The sequence below is a fragment of the Paralichthys olivaceus genome, chromosome 5, assembly GCF_024713975.1.
Source record: "Paralichthys olivaceus isolate ysfri-2021 chromosome 5, ASM2471397v2, whole genome shotgun sequence".
Lineage (NCBI taxonomy): Eukaryota > Metazoa > Chordata > Actinopteri > Pleuronectiformes > Paralichthyidae > Paralichthys > Paralichthys olivaceus.
In genome coordinates, this window is record NC_091097.1 from 12745408 (window position 1) to 12766911 (window position 21504).

The following is a 21504-nucleotide window of genomic DNA, read 5'->3' on the forward strand; positions in this document are numbered from 1 at the left end:
TTGTGACCACCAGTCAAATGAATGATCAACAACAAACAGCTGACCTGTTAGCTGAACTATTTGGTTACCCCTTGTTGCCCAAGAGACCCCTAATGCATGCTGTCCTATCTTGAAAGAGTTCATTTTTATCAGACAGGGCATCATCTGTAACCAATAGACGGCCCCGCTCTTACGAAATGAGAGCCTGCTCGACAGATGTCTCCTGCACTCTCTCTTCTACCCCTTTACATTCACATCTAAGATGGCACCTCTTGACTTAAGAAAGGATCAAGGTTGTTTACTGATTCTCTGGGTAATATCAGGGACATGTGGTGAAGGCACATGAAAGCAACTCCACAGTGTGTTAACACCCAGAACCTCTGTACATGTTTGTTTTGGGTTTTAAACAATAGCTTCAACATGAAATTAAGGGGACCCGTTTCCGGAGGTTTGCCTCAAGTTGACACAGAACAGAAGCTGAGGCTGAAAATGTTTTCACAGGGGAGGTAGTGTCAAACATCATAAATGATAGATACACTTTCTTTTTTTTATGCAGAACGGCGTCTCCTTTGTGACAACAAAATATCAGGTCTTTTTGAAAAACTCAGCAGAAAATTGTTAGCCAGAGGAGAAATTGAGAGTCATTACTGCAATATACACAAAACTTCTGAAGGAAATAATTTGTAACAACTGAGTTTTGCTCCATAGATCTCCAGTTGCTGTGGCTTAATACCGATAAGTGTCAAGCCAAATGCAACCTTTATGGGATTTAATGTCGTCCCTGACCTGATGTATGTTTTATGCTGGTGCTGTTTAGTTTACTGTTTAGGAGAGGGTGACAATTCAAAGGAATTTAAGGAAACTCTTCAATAAAATATAAAAAATATAAAAGTTTTATAGATGGTGATCTCTCCTTTGTTCTTCCAGTGAGGACCTCCACCTGTTTCTGATGATGTGAGCCAGAGCCTGTCCCTTTCAAGAGGCTGATCCCTCCTGATCTCTTTGATGTAACCTGACCTAACAGTTCCAACTAGCAGGATTTGATGATCACGGATGGATCCTCGACAACAGCATGTGCAAATCAAAACTAACAGGCATGGAGAGACGGACAATGGGGATGTGTGAGCAGAACTGGCAGGTAGACGTAGACAGTGAATGCTCGCAGAGCTATGATGTGTCCAAACACCAGGCAGGCAACAGTCACATGATCGATGCTGCCAGCCCAGACTTAAGCAGTAAAACCTGTGGATCTGTGAGGGCACATGCAACTGATCGGAGATGAAAGACAGGCTTTGACTTTCACAGGAGGCCAGGGGTTGGGGTGGAGGCTATAGGGGCACTTCTGAGGGACTGCCATCAGAACAGCTGGGTCATATACAAATTACCTAATTCTAAGATTAATCCATTAGGGCTTATATGATTAAATTTCTGACTACACTACACAAAGATGATGGGAGGCAAAGAAAAAGAGGGAGAATTACCAGTGAAAGCCAGAAAGGCTTAGCACTCTCAGTTCAAACAAGGTGCACAGGACAGAACAAACCACTGTGCGCCAACAGTAGCAAAGCAAACCAATGCTTCTATCTCCGTCTCCAGTCTCACACGGTTAGATAATTTCAACACAGAATCCCTTGTGCTCTCTCTCAACCAACACATTTAGATCCCTCGAAGCGCGATCATCTGCAGCTCACACCTCTCACTCACTCGGGTCAGAGGATGTTTTGACACACAACCGGGGCATCTCTTCATGTTAGTGAGTGTGTCAGAGGCCAGCGTCCATCTGTGAGTGATTTAAGGGTTACATTTTTGGGGATGACGTGTGATAAAACAGGGAGGTATGGGTCAAAGTGACTAGACTCAATCTGTGACAGAGTCTCTCCTCCTGGGCCCTACCACATGTTTTAATCTATGCAAGCATCTGTTTGAAGTTCCCAATGAATACCATCAGTTCTGCTGGTGACTTCATATCCATCTTACCTGGCTCAGAACAGTTCAACATGGTTTAGGCACACTCATTAACCACAGGGGCTACATTAAATGATACATTTTTTACTTTGTATTTATGCTGGGGCTGAGTTTCTATCAATATTTTCATACTTCAAGTCACAAAGAAGTCCCACTCCCCATTCAGAAATGTGTCAAACGAAATTTAGACTTCTATGGTTGGTCCCAGCTGTCACCACTCGACGTGATTTCTTCAAAAACTACACCAATGTCTGTAGACACATGATTCACATCTGTGCTGTTGTAGACATTCAAGACATTATTGTCACCGTACAGGTAAATGCAATTTTGTGTGGAGCAAGCCTGAATAATTAGGTTACACACACAAATTGAGATGATAAAGTAAATGAAAAAGCGTGAAATAGCAGCTATAAACATATCAAAATAGGATGATTATATATGTAAATAATTATATAAGGAATCAAACTACGGTAAATTAAGTGATAAATCCAAATAGAGGGGATATTGCACAGAACAAAACATTGTACAGATAATTACAATATATATTGCACTTGGGAGTAGTGGATAAATATGACAATAATAAATAAATGGCAAAACATCTTCTAATCTTCTAAACTGACGTAACAGTGACTTTTTGCTTTTCATAAAAATGCAAAAAGAACAGCAATTGACGTAAAAATATGTATAACCGCTATTTAATGTGGAATTAACTTTAGGAATCCTGGCAATGTCCATTCCTTTCAAATCTAAACTGATTTACAGAATTAGTCTTCCTGTTGTGTGATGAATGAGCTCAGTCTGAGACAAATATCAGTAAAAACACCACCATGGAGAGTATACCTTGATGAGTAATTACTTCTGTTGTGTGGGCTCCGTGTAACTTAAATGAGAGGTTGTTCGAGGGAAGCCTACCTCAACCATAACGAGGCATTCCTGTGTTAAAAAGCTGGCTTCCCATCGGGATGCTCTGCTTGACTTAAAATATACAGTAGACCAGGAAAGTTTGGAAGAGACTGAAGAGGGAGGGAGGAGGCGAGACTCAGGGGGGAGAAAGACTGATGGTCGCTTTGATCTTCGGAGGCCTGTCTGGATTTACAAAAAAAAGAAAGAAAGAAAGAAAAGAAAAGACAAGTGTCCAAGTCGCTTTTTCTAAACCCTAAGAGAACGCGAGGAAGGCAAGTATTCAAGTGATTCTTAAAAAGAAATATGTGCATTTTAACATAGGCTTAATGATGATACTCTCTTAACAATATCATACTTTTGCTTATCTTAAAAATAACAAGTGAAATATTAACACTCTTGATTTTATTTTTTCTTGGTCAAACATTATCTGCAAGAATTTTTATCATGATTTGTTTTTGTGTTTTGTTCCCACTTGAGTGTGTAACAAAATGCGTATTCTCACCTCATAAATTTGTGGTGGAATGGGAAATGGGCATGTTAAGGCCAATAAAAGCCACCAGATCAAATGAAACATCGCGGATCAAAAGAACCAACGCATGGGCATTTTTTCCCCTCTATAAATTAAAAAGGGGGGTAGTCTGCCACGCTTGATCATGCCCCGAGTCCTGCCCCGCTCCTGCGATTGGCTGGATGGACACGCAAGGGGGGAAAGTTTGAATAAAATACAAGAGCATGGCACGAGTGTTGTCGTTCAAGCTTGCGCGCTTGTCCAGCAGTTCTCTTGGATAGATGGGTAAAGAGTTATAGGCACACTTCTTGAAAGTTTCAAATACTCAGCGAATTTGACGGATGACTGTGACTGATCTGAGGACTTGTGCTTTTAAGTAACATTAAAACGTATGCCTTTTTCGGAACGGCCGGCGAGGTTGTGGGGTCTTTTTTTGTGCGTAGTAGTCGTTTATTTTCTCCTCTCCATTTGTGAAAACGGTTGTGGCTCCGTGACGAAACGCTGCAAGGACGGGCATCTAACCCCGAGGATACGATGACAGCGATTAGAATGGTTTCATCAGTGCTGGTGCTGGTGCTGATGCAGTCCGGAGCGCTTTGCGCACGGAGGTTCCGGGGTGGCCGCAACCCACAACCGCGGCGCGCACCACCTCCTCCTACGTACCGGGCCGACCGGGGCGACACCACGGAGAGCTTCCCTCTGGATTTCACCGCCGTGGAGGAGAACATGGATAACTTCATGACACAAGTCAAGAACCTCGCGCAGTCCCTGTACCCGTGCTCTGCGCAGAAGCTCGACTACGACATGAAGCTGAACTTTTTGGAGAATACATCAGTCACCTGCAACGACGGAAGTCCTGCGGGGTATGTACCAAGTGAGAGACGCATTAAAGTGTAACAGTTCCGTGATTTCCATGAGATTGGATCACCATCAGGTCAAAGCAGAGGCAACTGTGCAGCAGTTCGCCCTGGAGCTACAGTAGGAATTGTTATTTTGCGTAAAGAGTACTTCAGCAGGGCGCACCTCATCCTGGAGGACATCCTGCTAACCGAAGTAAACCCACATGTATCTGGCTTCAGGACACCGGTGCTCGTCTCAATAAACATGTTAGCAGACTGCGCGCAGAGTATATCAGTCATAGTTTCCCAAATTCGTTTTAGAATTATATGAAATAGGAACATTTTCAAAAAATAATTTTCCGCGACAGTACAAAGGTCCAGTCGGGATAAGATAGACAGCTGCTTTGTGTCAGCGAAGCGTGAAATTTGCGGATAGCCACATGGCCTATGCTTCATTTCCTTTGCTTCAAATTAGAATGCAGGATTTGCGCTGCAGAAAGTTTAGATTTAAGTTATCAGACCCCCGCCCATCTTTCTTTCTCTGCCTCCCGCTCCGTCTCTCTCTTTGCTTGTTGCACTCAGTGCGCAAACTGTTGACCGTTTTAACAGTAGGTTTTCTCTACTCATTTCTCTGTTTGCTTGTGAACAATGGATCACTACTTTGACATCCACTCCTGACACTGTCGTTAAGCGAAAATCAATTTGGCTGTAATTTGGCCTGCATGATTTCTCTACTAAAGGGGGATAAGCCATGGCACTAAAAGCACATTAACATCCGACAGAGCCTTGTCTCTTCTATTGTTTAACACATAAACACGTCTCAGTCCTATAGGCACTATGTTATGTTCCATTTGGTAAAGCAGAGAGTAAAACTGTGGGTTAAACCAATTCTTATATAAATAATACTGTTGACTGAGTAATGGCAGGTGGGGATGACTCAGATAAGAGGGGCTAGCAGTTTTAATTTTTTCAATATGAGCCATGCCTTAAGGATAGTGCACACAACTTATTCTACAAACATATTCTAGATTCTTATAATAAAAGTTTGTGCCACAATGAAAGAAAAGCATTTAAATTGCGTAGCCACATGAGGCTTTAATGCCATCATGCAAGGGAACTCATCTGGGACCAGTTCAGTGCAGACTAGACTGAGATGTGTTTTGATGTATATATGTGTCTTTATGGATTTACTATCCTGTCTTAATTCCTTTTAAACCCCAGAGTGCCTGGTAGGGATAGATGTCCCCCCATTGTGGTAAAGCTCTTAGCTCTTTAGAGACGCAGCATGAGGACGAGCACAGAGGACAGTTCTGGCAGATGGCCATTCCATTCACTACACATTCGGTAGTTGAAATACTAATCCATCAGCTGCTAGCAGTAATTTCCAGAGATGTATTGTCACAGTTAACAGACAAGTGAGGATGAAAGGTTAAAAAAAAAAAAATCCTTCACTGGACAGGATGGTGGAACTATGTGATTCATCTTTTGGAGTTGCACTTGATAGAGCGAGTGGGTTGATGCAGCAGCGCCTTCACTTCTTGGCTTGTTTCGCTTGCCAAACCCGCCTTCACTTTGTTGTTTGGAAGTAGTAAGTAGAGTGCACGGTCCTCAGCCTACATCACTGACTGTGGCTCGAAATAATAGTACAAGACATCAGCTTTAGCCAAAATGTGATTTGGTGTCTGAGAAAACAGCTCAGAGCTTTAGCCAAGTCTGTTTTCTTTTTCTCTTAAGTTTAGTCACTGGTAAAGTCGGATAAATATTTGTAGAATTAAACACCCCTAAGCCTCACAGAACTACATTTGGAACAACTCATTTCTGTGGCAAAAGCTACTCTGCAGAACAGAAATGCCGTCGTATCCATCATTATGTTTGTACCTGGTATTGATCATTAAATGTGTTGAAATATAGGTGATGATCAGGAGAATCAAGGGGTCTTCTGGGCTGAAAACATAACGCACATAAAAAAAACTCACACTTATCTTTCCCATGGGGCATTTAAGGATCCATGGGATATCTTGAGCTTGTTATGCACAGCCACAAGCCAAATTATGTTATGTCTCTAATCGTATCATTACTGTGGACAGGAGCCTTGATTATATCTATACTGCGTGGGATGACATCAGCTGAGGAATGATGAGCTCAGACTGGAGAGATTATGATGGTACATTACCAATTCTTGCTACATTAAACATGAGGAATACCATCTACAGGCATCTAGAGTGCAAAAAGGGATAGGGGACTGAAGGATGTTTATCTTCTGCCTGATCACTAGATCAGTTCCCTAAGTGCAGAACATACACACAACACTCATTGTTCCTTTCACTGATTTTATGTTGGCAGCATTACATTTCTGCTGTTTTCTGTCACCTTTTTTAAGATAACAATCCAAAACAGGACATCTTTGTTTAGATAAAAACGATGAGGTCATGTTTGTTTTTGTTTCATGCCTGGATACCATGGCTGGCGGTGGAAACACTGAGGTTAATACTTTTCAGTGTTTCATCTTTCTCTCTCCAGTGCATCGTATTGAACTTGTGGAATGTGTCTGTTCCTGTTTGATGTTTATCATGTTTGTATTGCTACGCATGGCAATGTAAAATAAACTTTGAGGAGTCTTATTCACATATTTTCAATATTTGCATAACTTATACACCTGCTATAATTTGTGGATTTTATGTTTTTTGGGTGTCTTGTAGGTACTATCTGAAAGAATCGCGAGGCAGCAGACGGTGGTTGATATTCTTAGAGGGTCAGTATTAACGATGCATCTTACCAATTTCATTTCATCCTAAAATTCATGATCATTGACTGTGGTTGATTTGTGTGAAAAATTAAACATGCTGTGTTTTTGTCCAGGTGGCTGGTACTGCTTCAACAAGGAGAACTGCGACAGTCGATACGAGACCATGAGGAGATTGATGAGCTCATCCAAGTGGCCCCAAACTAAAACAGGTCAGCCTCAACAAGTCATGAATGTTTAACTATTCAAACTGCTGTGTGACACTGTGGTCTGACCCTCTCACACAGTGAAAAAAAGTGCTCTTAGATCCCACTGTGTCTCAGAATTTAAAAGGATCAGTGCTCATCTTCAGCGTTTTTGAGACGAACACTCTGCCACCTGGCGCCCACTGCTGTCGGAACAGAGATGCCTCCCTCTCTCATTGCAGTGTAATAACTGTAATCAATGTGGTAATGATGATGAGGAAGAAGAGGATGTTGTCTGGGAGTGCCAGGACGGTTAATGATGATCTGTTTCTGCAGGCACGGGGATCCTGTCTCCACTGCCGGAGGAAAACCCTCACTGGTGGAATGCCAACATGGTGTAAGTTGACTCTTGTTTTTGTGCTTAGTGACACTCAGCCTTTTAATCATAGGTGGTAAATTTAACCTTTACATTGGTTTTGCAGGTTCATCCCATACTGCTCCAGCGACGTGTGGAGTGGCGCTACGGCCAAAACTGAGCAAAGTAAGAAATGACTGAAAGATCAAAAATTATAACATACTGTACATATCTATAGTGCTGATTTACAGTGCTACTTTCTTTGTCTTTTATAAAGGTGGCTATGCCTTCATGGGCTCACTGATTATCCAGGAGGTGGTGAAGGACCTGCTGAACAAAGGTCTGGACAACGCAAAGGTCCTCCTCTTAGCAGGGAGCAGGTGTGTACACATGTGAGCACCCTTCCACATCTCATTCCTGTGTAGCTACCAGTGTGAAAAAGTCATGTTTCTATGTGCAGCGCGGGTGGCACTGGGGTCCTGCTGAACGTAGACCGTGTGGCGGAGCTACTGGAGGGACTAGGGCACACTGGGATACAAGTGCGAGGTCTGTCGGATTCTGGCTGGTTCCTGGACAACAAACAGTACCACTGCACAGACTGTGTGGACGCTGTCAACTGTTCACCCACTGAGACCATCAAAAGAGGCATAAAGTAAGTGAGACAATTACTGTTATCATAAAATATTAGAAGTCAAGATTTTGTAAGATGGTAGCACTAGTCACCAAAATAGTCATAGTAGTGTTTGAGTCAATGTGATCATCAGGTGTATTGTACAGACACCATGTCTCATCTGTACTTTTGACCTTCCTGGTCAGGTACTGGGGAGGAGTGGTGCCAGAGAGGTGCAAGCAGACACATCAAGGAGAAGAGTGGAACTGTTTCTTTGGATACAGAGTATTCCCGTCAATAAAAAGTGAGTCTTATTCTCTACTACGTATGTATGTATGTATGTATGTATGTATGTATGTATGTATGTATGTATGTATGAATGTATGAAGCAAGGTCCAAGTCTAGTGTTATATTAACCTCCTGTTTGCCCTGTTCAGGCCCTGTGTTTGTGGTCCAGTGGCTCTTTGATGAGGCCCAGCTGACAGTGGACAACATCCAGCTAACTGGACAACCTGTGCAGGAAGGCCAGTGGCGCTACATCCAAAATCTGGGCATAGAGCTGAGAAACACTCTCAAAGATGTCCCGTAAGTTTCTGCATTTTATTTGGAAAATCTAAATTATGTCTAAAGCATGGGTTCGGATTGATTTTTTTCTTTTCTTTTTCAGGGCTATGTTTGCTCCAGCATGCCTATCTCATGAAGTTATCACCAGGAAGTGAGTATGATGTATTGTTCTCACCTCCCTTTCTAGTGTGTTACTGACAGAAGGAATTTGAAACCGTGAGCTCAGGCTGTTCTACATGTGAGCTGACACTGCCCCCATGTGTTGTCTTCTAGTTACTGGATTGACGTGCAGGTTAAAGGTACCTCCTTGCCCCGAGCACTGCACTGTTGGGACCGGAGCCTCCACGACAACAGGAACAACAAAGCCCCGCCCAAAGGCTGCCCGGTGCATTTGATCGACAGCTGCCCATGGCCACACTGCAACCCCACCTGCCCGACCATACGAGACCAGTTCACTGGACAAGAGATGAACGTCATTCAGTTCCTCATGCACATGGGCTTCGATGTGCAGAAGATGGCTCAGCAGCAGGGCATGGACCCCAGCAAGCTACTGGGCATGCTCAGCAGCGGCAGCTAAAGGGACGGACGGACACACACACACACACACACACACACACACACACACACACACACACACACACACACACACACACACACACACAGACACACACACACACACACACACAGCGTCTCCAAGCTATAAGCCTGGGCAGTGCTGTCTGCTCTTTCTGGCCAGTCTCCCATGCCAAATACCTCCAAGTACCCATTCACCATCACAACCCATTCTACCTATGGTCTATTCCCCTCTGACCTCCTGTTTACTATAGTCCAAACCTCATGGTTATACAAAGGGGCTTATATTTTGACACACAATCCCTTTCCTCAATGTACTGGTGACAGGTACAGGGGCAACACGCCACCATGACAAGGCACGAGACTCTCTGCTACTCTAATTATCTTTTGCTTTGTAAAAGAAAAGAAATTATCACAAATGTAATCCAGTTTTAAGGATGCTCATTGATGTTCTGTTTTTTAAAAATATTATTTTCATCCTTCCAAATAGACTATATTAAGTGTTAAAGGTTCATGGTGTAGGATTTAGTGATATCTAGTGGTGGAGTTGCATGTTGCAGCTGAATACCCCTCACCTCAACCTCCGAAGGAGAATGAAAGAGAACCTGTGGTAACCTTCAGTTGTCATAAAAACTCAAAAGGTGTTTAGTTTGTCCAGACTAGGCTACTGAACAAAACATGGTGGCCTCCGTAGATAAGGCCTGCTCCCGATGTAAATATACAGTATTTAAATATAAAGGGCCCATTCTAGGGTAAAGAAAACAACAATTTGTTACAACTTAGATTAAACACACGAGTGAAAACAACATTAGGATCATTGTATATTCAATTTCTGCCAATAGATCCTCTCTTTCACACTGGACCTTTTAAGAATGAAAGAAAATGTCACATTGATTAAAGGATGCTAGTAATTAGTAACTATATAGTATATAAGGGTATGATTTTGTTCAAACTGTTATAAGGTTGGGTTATTTTACAGCAAAAAGCTAAAGTATCGTTAACAGGGACATATGATAAGTTTAGAAAAGCATTAGATCAGAAAGAAAATGTCATATTTACCTCTACAACAGAGAGAAACAACCTAATAACACTGTAACCCCTTTTATCAACACTCTACATAGTTAGGCTGCAAACTAGGGCTGGACGAAAGGGCCAAAAATCATATCAAGATAAAAAAATATCCCATCAGTCTATACTGATGATTGTAACAATAAATGTCACATTACTATTTCGTTAAATTTAAAGATCGATTGTTGCTCCTGAGTGATGGTTGTGGTTTTTAACTCTTCCTTATGTGCAGAAAATTACAAAAAAACAGTAAAACATTTTACAAGTATGAGGTAGACAAATATCTGCCTCCACATGCAATATACTGTATATATATATTAAACAGTTGTTCTATTCTTGAAAATTATATTGCAATAATTATCAATATTGTTCTATTGTCCTGCCGTACTGCAGGCATTGAGGTCACAAAGAGACAAATATCAGAGTAATCAAAAAAAAAAGAAACCATATATTATTGTTGTGATTATTACCCTCTTGACAGTGTTTAAATCGGAGTGGCATATATTCGACAGCTGTGAAAGATGCCACGGTGTCCGGTTCAGTCTTGTTCTGAAACTCATTGCGGTGCTAAAGTGGACCTGGAAACACTTAGCTGGTCTGTCAGTTATTGTACGTACACACCACAGTGCCATTACATCTAGTCTATACCTCTTTCTCACAGGCTAAATTGCCACAATAAGATGGTTCAGACCCAATCGAAGGTGTCACATTCATGTTAGGTCACCTCAGTAGCTCAGCAATCCTCAGATCAATGCAATGAACATTTAAAGGGAGACAAATACTGTGTATTGTATATTTTTTTAAGTATTTGTATAGGTTCTTTTAAGTGTTCACTATTGCAACTCCCTTATTATATTTCATAATAGAGATCACTTTTTAATATAATGACAATGTTGTATGTAATGATGTCTTTATATATGATGTTTTTTAAAGGACCTCTATTTTGCATTACACCGGAGAAGGAAAGGTATTACAAATTGTAATTTTATTCTGTAACATATTTTTTAACAGATTAAAAAAAACTCAAGCTACATTGGTAATTTACATATTTATTTTGTTATGTAAATCATATTTATAAGTGCTATTTTGACAGAGAAGTGATTCTTTGTAAATTGTAAATACATTGCTGTTTTTTTTTCTCTTTGTGTTGATTGCATGTCTTTGTATCAGACCTGAAAGAAACGTCACATTACATAAAGTACAAGGTAAATATTGCTGTGTGGTCTTGCAATTACTGTTCAGATGATGCTAATTACTGAAGCCATTACTAGCACTATTCCTTGTAACATAATTCTCATTCCTATTTTACACTGAGTAAAAATCTGTTTATCAGGTGGGAAGGTCAACAGCTCCCCGAGGCACCAAACACAGATTGATAATAGATATAATGCTCTTTACATTTTTAACAGTTTCTGTTATTTATTATAAATTATAAAATATTTTTTAATAACGCATATTAAATCATGTAATGTTTGAGTTTTCAATGAAGTCAAAATGACCTATAACTTGAAGGAAGTTGACGAAATAAGATAATCCTTTATTCGTCCCACCAGGGTAAAATTTAAACCCAAATCTAAGATACATTTTTACAATACATTTCTCAGTTCTGCAGCACCAAAGAGAAGCTGAAGCAATTTGCCTTTCAATCACCTGTAAACACAATACATACTATACATACACTCAAACATTGAAACAAGTAACTGTACAAACCATCAAGATCCATTTGACCAATTTGAGCAGTTTCTTGCTCCAGGATATTCCGATCCATGCTGAGGAAGAGCCAGATATTGAACCCCTAACTTTGCTCAAACCTGAGCCTATTTACACACCCTAACCAACTTCAGATTTTGTTACAGATTCGAGTATTTCACCATCTCAGTTTTGGACCGATTTGGCATCTTTACTATAAAATAATCCATTTGAATTTATGGACGGGCTTTTCGGAACAGCTCAGGAAGTAGAGTGAGTCATCTGCAACATCAAGGTTGATCAAAGATCAAAACCATATACACAGAACGTCGACACTGTTGGAATGACTTCAAAGCAAGTGAACTACAATGTAAGAATATGGACTAAAAGAGACCATTTATTATATTCTTAATCATTACATGCATTGTTCTTCCTTAATGTAGCCTCAAACAACTCGCCTCACACAGAGATGAGGAGCAGCCACAAAAGTTTTCTTTCTGAATCCAAACCCCAAGATTTTTAATTTTCAAACACATAATATAGATGTTTTAAATAACTTTTAAATAACTTTTAACACATCGAGACACTCAAGCAGACCCTTTACCCTTTCGCTCCCTTTATAATGTTCAGAAATAGAAAGAGTGCCTGATTATAATACTTTTTATGAAACAAATGTACATACATTCATTTATCATGACTCATATACATTTTCCTTAATTCTTTCTTTTAAAATAATATATTTATAAAAATTCAATGCATGGGATTCAAAACCATATATTGTTTTTGGAGTGCACCGTCTGACACGCCTACAAAAACTCTTTTAGTTCGTGGTTTTCTGTAAGAATCACCTTGCACACTGCAAATCACAGCATGCTAATATCACAGGTTAGAGTATTTTAAGTAACTGCTAATCCGTTTCCACTTCCTTCTCACATGCAAAGCTCAAATCTGTCATCACATGTGTATAATCATCCCTCTAGTCCTGTATGTAATTTCTGTCTCTAATGGGAGTCTTAGCCTGCCTCCCTGTCATTACACTGCATATAAATGCCAGTTTCTTACTAAGGCAGCTCTGACTCAGCCTCTCTGGGTGCACCCTCGAAATACGAATCCCATACTGCCTGCCACATGTAGCCTCCCACCCCTCTGTGGAATATAGACCCCCTATTTATAGAGCTGGCGAGGCCTGTAACCCTGTCCTCGGCACAAACTTTCATTTAAACGGCCACCCCTTGCAGTCCATCAAGTACAGACTGACACACACACACACACACACACACACACACACACACACACACACACACACACACACACACACACACACACACACACACACACACACACACGTACGCACACACACACAGGACATACAGGAGGGAGAGGGTGTGTGTTTGTGTGAGGAAGAAAGAGTGGGAGACCAAATCCAAGAAGCAAAGAGAGACAGAAACAGTGAGACAAAGTGCAGGAGACAGAGCCAACAGTTTGAGTGATTTTCACTGGCAGTTAAAGGCCTATAGTGAAGAAATTACAAGGGATCATGGAGTAACAGGACCTGACTGACAAGACAACAAAGTACTCCACCTGTTCGGCAGCAAGGGCTATTGTTGGAAGACTGATCTCGGCATACAACTTTCAGAGGGGAGCTTACTGGACAAGCTCTTTCTTGATTTTGAACTTGTAATACACTGGACAGCATGAGGATCGAAGAGAGCAAGCAAAGGAAAACCAAGGTTTCTAAGGACATACGCCACAGCTTCGAGTAAGACTGGGATCAAACCCTTAATCTTATAGACAATATAAAAAGGATTGTTGTATTTTATTTCTATAAAATAGTTTCTATATGCATGTTTCATAGACTTGCCATTTCCTTCCTAAAGAACTTTCCAATCAAAAAGGATATTTTATCACTTAAATAAAGTCATTTACTACTGCAAACTACTGTAAAAACATCTACAAAACAGTGTATGAATGTAACTTAAACACAGTGCTGTAATTACAAAGTAAGCTCTGGGTAAACTGACAGACATTTGTAATTAAAGACCAACTATAAAAGGCAACAGAGGAAAGGGTGAGGTCTACATCGACAGAGGAGACCGCAAGGACACCAAGACAAAGAACAGGACGTCGAGAACCTAACCAAAAGAAACAACACACCATGGATCCTCTTGGAGGACACTACCTCAACAAAGACGCTGTATTGTCACCTTTAGGTGCAGCCCGAATGTGCCAGATGCTCCTAGGCTGCACCATATTGGCCCTTGTGTCCCACAGTGCAGGCTACAGCGCCACCTATGGAACCTTCTGCATGTTTGTGTGGTGCTTTTGCTTCGCTGTGACACTGGTCGTGTTCACCTTGGACATCACGCGGCTCCACACATGCATGCCCATTTCCTGGGATAACTTCACAGTGGCTTTTGCCATGCTGGCAACTCTCATGTACATCACTGCCTCTGTTGTCTACCCTGTTTACTTTCTCCAGACAGAGTGCCCAGATGAAAGCTGCGAGATCCAAATCTACCGAATTGCGGTCACTGTCTGCTCCAGTGTCTGCTGTTTCCCCTATGGAGTTGAGGTGTTCCTAACTCGAGCCAAACCAGGGGCTGTGGTGGGTTACATGGCCACGGTGTCTGGTCTACTCAAGGTGGTCCAGGGTTTTGTGGCCTGCATCATTTTTGGGGCTCTAGCCAATGACAGTGAATACAACCAGTACATTGCTACCCAGTACTGTGTAGTGGTGTACAGCCTGTGCTTCTCTGTGACTGTGATAGTGGTCATAGTGACAGTCTCTGGAAGGAGCTCAGCCCTGCGGTTCCCTTTCGACCGATTCGTAGTTGTCTACACCTTCTTTGCTGTGATCCTTTACCTCAGTACTGCACTTATCTGGCCCATCTTCAGTTTTGATAGGAAATATGGAACCACCGACCGTCCTGAGGACTGCCCACGCGGAGAATGTCCCTGGGACAGTAAACTGGTGGTGGCAGTGTTCACCAGTGTAAACCTAATCTTATATTTTGTGGATCTGATTTACTCCCAGAGGATCCGCTTTGTCTCCAGATCTGCTGTCTAAATGTTACTCCTTCAAGACTATTAATCCTCTGAGACAAGTGGACAGGTTTAAGCATCCAACAAGCCTTCCACAATCATGTCTCATTGAAGGACCCATTCCCTTAAATCCACATTTATGATGTTATTTCTGTGTAACAGTTTTTATTATCAGTATTCAGCATTATTCTAGTATTGAGTATCTTTGCTCAGCAGCCAAACTGACAGTATTACCCATGATACAGTAGTAGCAAGAAAAGGCTTTTCTTCAGTTGTGTAATGACCTACCAGGGAGAACATGCCAGGTGCACCGTTCAGCTGATCTCAGCAATTTCTTGCACCGAGGACTGTGGGAAATACGTCCATCTCAGCACCAAATCCATCCCTCCTCTCCAACTTCCTTTGGTGGTCTCAAACAAGACAGACCTATACGAGTGTGTGATAATGTTTAGAGTATCAGAGCAGTGCTGTGTCAGATAGTCACCATCAGTCTTACAAAGACTAAGAAATGTATTTAATGTATTTAAACAAATAAATGAATGAAAATGTGTCTCATAGAGAAGCATAGTAAATGTTAAGTGTTACAGTGTGCACTGAATGTAGCTGTTGGTTTTGGCTTTACGGCCATTTTGTTGTTGTTGCCTAGGTTTTTCCCCCAGTAATATTCCTAATATATGTAATGTCAAATTTCACATTAATTAGGCTTTTCCAGTTATCCACTGAATTTTCAATGTGTCTGACACATGGAAGTTTTTGAGGGCAGGCTAAAGACAGTATCAAATTTATTATTTGTGATAAGAATGATCATGATGTGTAATATTTTGTCTTTTGCTACATTTCTAATGTGTCCCATGTTTAATAAAATATCTAAAATGTTGTTTTTTTTTCTTTTTCTTTTTCATGTTCATGTGTGAACGTTTACTTGTAACTTTCAGGAAACGGAAGACTCCTGTGTTGGACAAACAAACCAGAAATCTCCTTTGTACAGTAAATTGGCAAATGTTTGAATGACATGAAATTGGTGATGTCAATGGTTAAGATTTGAGATTCAAGAGTCTTTACTGCCATTTAACGCTGCATGCAATTCTTACTTTGCCAGTCCTCCGTTGGCATAAGTTAAATACAAAAAGGATTAAACAAAAGAATAAAATTATTTTACAAATCTGAGCTTAATTAACTATGTGTTAAGCCTCCTCACTGTGCTTACCTGTATTGGATTGGATTTGTGTTGCCTTGCTATTGATAAAAAATCATTGTTGATTTTTTTTCATTATCCTCGGGTGCACGTGCATTATTGGTTGAGAAGTACATTTGTTTCATAGCTTGATCAAATAAAATAAAAATGGCACTATCATCAAATGTATATTGTACTAGAGTGAAGTATGAATCAGGTTTCCTTTTCAAAGGATTTGTTTATATTGTGAGATGGATGAAGGAAGTCAGTCCTGAGCTCCCATACAAAACTTTTACCTTTACCAAAGTCTTGCAGGGGAATGCTTCAGTAACTTTCACTTTACTTGTAGAAGTCAAGGCTCACATTAATGAACAAGCTAGCAGGAAATGGAGCAGGACTGTGGGGGAAACAGGTAGGTTTCTTCCTTCTGGTCTCTAACTTGGACGTACTTCACTTACCATTGGCTTCGAGGGTCGCAATAACTCGTCTCCACGTCGTCCCCGTGTCGTTCAAGCTTTTCTCCAGCAGATGTTAGCAGAGTCCCGCCATCCTGGACTTCTCTGCCTCGCGGCTCTCACATGACGCAACTGGCTTTTTCGGATTTGCAAACCCCGCCCATCAAGGATATGCTTTTCCAAGCCGCCCGGCGATTGGTCAGCGATATCACATGTCCCATTAAACGCGCGAGCTCATTGGCTCTCTCGCCCCGTCAGTCAGGTTTCTCTCCGCTGTACAGCAAAGAGAGAGCAGTGGTGTCCACGTTGACAGCTGTAAAGGTGAGTTTGTGGAACCATCCCCGTGTTTCCTGGTTGTTCTGTGACCTCAGGGACTCCTCCATATATTAGTAAGTTTATTTTGTGCATTCGCTGTTAATATTAACATGGCTGCTGCCGCCCTGTGTTCAGAAGAGTCATTTCGCTTAATGAGGAAGTTAGTTTGTTTACTGCCACAGCTCATGGGGCGGATAGATATGTCTATTGTTAAACTGGGCAAAGCCACCATTATCTCTATTAAATTGAAGGGAAATGAATGTCATGCCTAATCTGTGTGATTTCCACCCAGGTAGAATGAGTGTGGGGTTCATAGGAGCTGGCCAGTTGGCCCACGCTCTGGTGAGAGGCTTCGCAGCTGCAGGTGAGCTTTAAGTCAGCCTGCACCATGTTTGAATCCCACAGTTACACATGTGGCTTTGGCGAACACTGTCACTGTTTGCCAGATCTGGGCCACAAGTAAGCCACAGCAATACCGCATGTCAACCAAAGGTGGCCCGGATATGTTTTGGGTTATTTAGCCCATATTCACTATTTATCACATGGGCCACTTTCAGTTAACACCAGAATTAAACGTGGCCCAGAGCACGATTTGTTTCCTAAAGTAGCCCACAAATGTACGATATCTGGGATTATTCTGATTTGATTTGTGTTGTTGATGTATGTTGATTGCAATCAGTCAGTGATATGTTTTTTTGGTTTCTTCTTTAAGGCGTGATTGCCACCCACAGAATCACAGCCAGCTCCCCCGACACAGATCTCCCCACAGTGCAGGGACTGAGGGTGGGTATAGACAAATAAGAGGATGAGTGTTGATGTTTGTTCCAAAATTAATTCTGTATTATTTCAGGCTGAGATTTTGCATCATGAAGAAAACATTGCTGTGCTTGCACAAGATGATTCACTGTCCTTACTTGGAAATACTAAAATACATGTCCTTTGCGCAGAAACTGGGTGTAAATCTCACCACCAGCAACAAAGAGACGGTACACAAAAGCGATGTCCTCTTCCTGGCCGTTAAGCCCCACATTATTCCGTTCGTGCTGGATGAGATCGGATCGGACATCGAAGATCGTCACCTTATTGTGTCATGTGCAGCAGGTGTCACCATCAGCTCCATAGAGAAGGCAAGTCAAATCCCTCTGTCTGCGGCATTACTGATTAACTGAAAGACAGTCAGTGTACATGCATTATACACAGTTTATAACCTATAGGTATGTAAAGGTGAGTAATGTGGATTTCAGATCCAGCATGTAGTTGCTCGTTTGTTCATTGTGGAAGCGAAATAAAAACCCTGCTGTTAAACCAGAAAAACACATTATTCAAACTGAAGTGTTGCCCAACATTATAATTGCAATCCCTGATGTTTTCTAGTTTCACATCAACATCACATTGATATGTATCTCCCAGCTCTTGATGATGGATAATGTGGGTAAAATTCATGCCTTTTCATTAAGCAACTTCAGCCTATTGGACATTAGGAACATTCACTGCCACACAATATCTAACACAAAGCTCTCTCTGAGTTTTTGTGGCCTGATCTCAGCAGAGCCTCCGGGAAAATAGTTGCATGTTTGCTGCTTGCATTAGAAACACTGTTTTTCGAAACCAAAAATAAACAGATATGTTGTTTAATCTCCCAAAAGCAGGCACAACAATGACTTCTGGAATATTTATTATATACATTTTAGATGTTCGCCTTTTTAAGCCATGCATCTTAAAACAGACCCCCCACCCCCCCCAAAAAAGCCCAAAAATGCTGCCAGTGTAAAACTCTAAGAAAGAATTCTCAGCGTGTGACTTTAGTTTTTGGACAGGCTTAAAATGTCATTTATTATCCTTTAAATTTATAAACGCAAGTGATTTCAATTTTCTCTGCCTCGTAATCTGAAGGCATTCCATGAAATAGTGCATTGCTTCCCTTTGCAGAAGCTGCAACAGTATGGCCCTGCTCCAAAGGTGATGCGTTGCATGACCAACACTCCAGTGGTGGTGCGTGAAGGAGCCACTGTGTATGCCATGGGCACCCATGCAGAGGCGGAGGATGGGAAGCTTCTGGAGCAGCTGATGGCCAGTGTAGGATTCTGCACTGAGGTGGAAGAGGATCTGATTGATGCTGTAACGGGTCTCAGTGGCAGTGGCCCTGCTTACGTGAGTTAATTACATTAATATCTAGTGTGTTTGGGAATAATGACTTACTTAAATAAATTTTTGCTCAATGGATTGTTTGTGTTGCTTGTGGCTTTGCAGGCTTTCACAGCCTTGGATGCTCTTGCTGATGGTGGAGTGAAAATGGGCCTCCCCAGGAGACTGGCTGTGCGCCTCGGAGCCCAGGCCCTGCTGGTAAGGCCTTTATTTTCTGTACAAATATACTTGTTAGATGGATTTGTTGTCCAGCTTTTGTCTGATGATTGTTACTTAGTATAAATGCAGGTTTACTTGTTTTGTTGAGTTTGATTTGTTTTCATCTGTTTGTTTAGTTAGGAGGATAACATGTCCATGAAGGTTTTGTGGAGGGATGGGGCATGCTCCATGGAAAAACAAGACATCCTGGATCAAGTGGGATCCAGGATGGGATCCAGGATGTCTTTTTTTTCACTTTCAGGAGGATATTTTGTATGGATCTAGAGTTTGTACAATTTGGTGTGGCTAGATTGAATTTTAGGGTACCTTTTGGTAGAGGCACTTCTGATTGGTATTTTAGTTTAAAATATGTAGTATCTTTTCAGACAGAACCAGTTTAATCTTCTGGTGATGAAATGCAGACCACAATTAGTCACTCTTTTCTCACTAATGTTAATTAATTTGCTCTGCCACTGACAAGTAAATCCTAATGCTATTCTGTGAGATGAACTCCTGTTTGAATAAAAAAGACTTTGTTTATGACATTATTTGTGCTAGGTTGGGCTGATGTCAATCTCCCTTTGTGTTTCTGTAAAAGGGGGCAGCTCGAATGCTGTTGGACTCAGAACAGCACCCTGGGCAGCTCAAGGACAATGTGTGTTCACCAGGGGGCGCCACCATCCATGCCCTGCATGTTTTGGAGAGTGGTGGATTCCGCAGCCTCCTGATTAATGCTGTGGAGGCCTCCTGTGTCAGGACTCGGTAGGTTGATATGAAAGAATGTGAGACAAACAAAGCAACAAATCATATTCCCTGTCATAGCGGTGCATGAGAAATGCTTTTAAGTTAATTGTCACACTCAAGTGGCCAAAGGGTCTTTTGAAGTTCAGAATTCAGACAGTAGATGGAGCCATGTGCCAATAATTTTAATAATGTCAGCTGCTTACTAATTACCTAGTGATGAGGTTATTATTATGCCATTAACTGTGTTGAGCTAAATATGTGTGTTGCATGCTACTTTGTAAAAGTCTCTGTGTTACTGCCCTTCTTTTAAAAAGGAAACTTCAGTTCTTGGCTGACCAGGAGAAGATCTCTCCAGCCGCCATAAAGAAAACAACTCTGGACAAAGTGCTTCAGCAGCCAGGAGTGAACGCAGAAGCTGTAGGAATCCGACCCCGTGGTATCAGTTTCTTTAACAGCAGTAACCCCAGGACCAAGAAGAACTGAATCCGCACATTTATTTCAATTCGTCACATCACTGACAATCCAGGATAAGCTGTCAGTAAATGTTGTCAATAAACCACCACTGGCAGATGTCCTCTGAAACATAAGCTAAACTAGTGAAATGTTGTCTAGAAAAAAAAAATCATCTGAATTTGGGATGATACCTGATGCATGTTATTTTTGAAATGAAATGCATTTCCTTTGAAATGTTTTGTATTGTTCATTGATTCCCTCCCGAATTAAGGTTCAGTTCCTGTGCTATCACATTACTTCCCTTGGTAAGTTAATGGACTTCGAGATATGTTATAATTTAAATATCTGTGGTCGTTAAAGTTTTCAAAATCTTCTCTCACTTGGTCCTTTTTCTGTGGTAGTTGGAAAAGTAGGTTTACTAGTTAGGGCACAGTCACACATACGCAAATGCAAAGCAGGGTTTTAAGTGATAGCAAACTATGCTGTATGCCTATACAAAGCCAAACATATTGATATATAAAAAAACATAATGCTTATATGAGCTCTTTGACTTGATCAGGAGAAAACAGGTTTTTGATATGCAGTAGAAACTTTATACTGACACCAATATACCTCATATTATTGATTTTGGTGTGGATCACTGCATGCATGTGCATTGTTAGATCATGGTGGGACATTAGCCATTCTAAGTGCCTATGTTGTGGCGTGGTGTTATTATGCAGTTTCAAAGTATGTTATTAAAATAGAATATGAAATTCTACTCAAATCTTTTACAAACAAAATGTGAACTGTTATATTTTATGTTGTAATGAAGCTGGGTTTTTTCACATGTACTTCTATTATTAAACATGACAAAGAAAACTTTGTGGGTGTGTTTTTTATTATAGTAACCACTGTTTTCCTGTCACCTGGCAGATCTGAGCTTGTTACACTGTAACAACGTGTAAAGTGTTTTTTTTTTTTTTGTTTTTTTGGTGAGAAATGTTTCTCATGTTTT

The 21504-nt window shown here is 41.1% G+C and overlaps 3 protein-coding genes and 2 long non-coding RNA genes across 8 annotated transcripts in view; 3 read left to right on the forward strand and 2 right to left on the reverse strand.

Annotated features, from left to right (window-relative positions):
• Positions 1–16795, reverse strand: part of LOC109638671 (uncharacterized) — a 48596-nt gene extending 31801 nt beyond the window's left edge. Inside the window, exons 1-2 of the long non-coding RNA XR_011241016.1 lie at positions 16656–16795; positions 15312–15449 (exon numbers count right to left, since the gene is read on the reverse strand). This is a non-coding gene — a long non-coding RNA (uncharacterized lncRNA). The remainder of the gene's footprint in view (positions 1–15311; positions 15450–16655) is intronic.
• notum1a (notum, palmitoleoyl-protein carboxylesterase a) lies at positions 3758–9337 on the forward strand. Its single transcript, XM_020101760.2, has 11 exons — positions 3758–4218; positions 6894–6946; positions 7054–7149; positions 7459–7519; positions 7605–7663; positions 7755–7857; positions 7938–8129; positions 8294–8391; positions 8525–8672; positions 8755–8802; positions 8925–9337. The coding sequence occupies exons 1-11, from the start codon at positions 3890–3892 to the stop codon at positions 9226–9228; spliced, it is 1491 nt and encodes a 496-aa protein (XP_019957319.1). The 5' UTR covers positions 3758–3889; the 3' UTR covers positions 9229–9337.
• On the forward strand, positions 12066–15195 carry LOC109638670 (myeloid-associated differentiation marker-like protein 2). Its single transcript, XM_020101761.2, has one exon. It carries the CDS (start codon positions 14137–14139, stop codon positions 15046–15048), a length of 912 nt encoding a protein of 303 aa, XP_019957320.1. The 5' UTR covers positions 12066–14136; the 3' UTR covers positions 15049–15195.
• Positions 16712–21368, forward strand: pycr1a (pyrroline-5-carboxylate reductase 1a). 4 transcript variants are annotated; one of them, XM_020101868.2, is made up of 8 exons: positions 16712–16973; positions 17260–17331; positions 17680–17750; positions 17915–18094; positions 18897–19118; positions 19218–19310; positions 19909–20072; positions 20369–21368. In XM_020101868.2, exons 2-8 carry the CDS (start codon positions 17265–17267, stop codon positions 20535–20537), a joined length of 966 nt encoding a protein of 321 aa, XP_019957427.1. In that variant the 5' UTR covers positions 16712–16973; positions 17260–17264; the 3' UTR covers positions 20538–21368. The 4 variants fall into 4 exon arrangements, with proteins under 4 accessions (XP_019957427.1, XP_019957426.1, XP_069380896.1 ...); XM_020101867.2 differs by having other exon boundaries at positions 16904–17041; XM_069524795.1 differs by having other exon boundaries at positions 16920–16973; positions 17264–17331.
• The window catches only part of LOC138407688 (uncharacterized), a 51857-nt gene continuing 48349 nt past the window's right edge, over positions 17997–21504 (reverse strand). The window contains exon 3 of the long non-coding RNA XR_011241018.1: positions 17997–18132. This is a non-coding gene — a long non-coding RNA (uncharacterized lncRNA). The remainder of the gene's footprint in view (positions 18133–21504) is intronic.

What these genes read in the sequence shown, in the direction of transcription:
- pycr1a (XM_020101868.2), top strand. Translation starts at nt 17,265, where the DNA reads ATGAGTGTGGGGTTCATAGGAGCTGGCCAGTTGGCCCACGCTCTGGTG. An exon ending in CCACAGTGCAGGGACTGAGG is followed by an intron (nt 17,751 to 17,914) that starts GTGGGTATAGAC and finishes TCCTTTGCGCAG; the next exon opens with AAACTGGGTGTAAATCTCAC. An exon ending in GCCTCCTGTGTCAGGACTCG is followed by an intron (nt 20,073 to 20,368) that starts GTAGGTTGATAT and finishes TCTTTTAAAAAG; the next exon opens with GAAACTTCAGTTCTTGGCTG.
- LOC109638670 (XM_020101761.2), top strand. Translation starts at nt 14,137, where the DNA reads ATGGATCCTCTTGGAGGACACTACCTCAACAAAGACGCTGTATTGTCA.
- notum1a (XM_020101760.2), top strand. Translation starts at nt 3,890, where the DNA reads ATGACAGCGATTAGAATGGTTTCATCAGTGCTGGTGCTGGTGCTGATG. An exon ending in TGGTGGAATGCCAACATGGT is followed by an intron (nt 7,520 to 7,604) that starts GTAAGTTGACTC and finishes TTGGTTTTGCAG; the next exon opens with GTTCATCCCATACTGCTCCA. An exon ending in CTCCTCTTAGCAGGGAGCAG is followed by an intron (nt 7,858 to 7,937) that starts GTGTGTACACAT and finishes TTCTATGTGCAG; the next exon opens with CGCGGGTGGCACTGGGGTCC.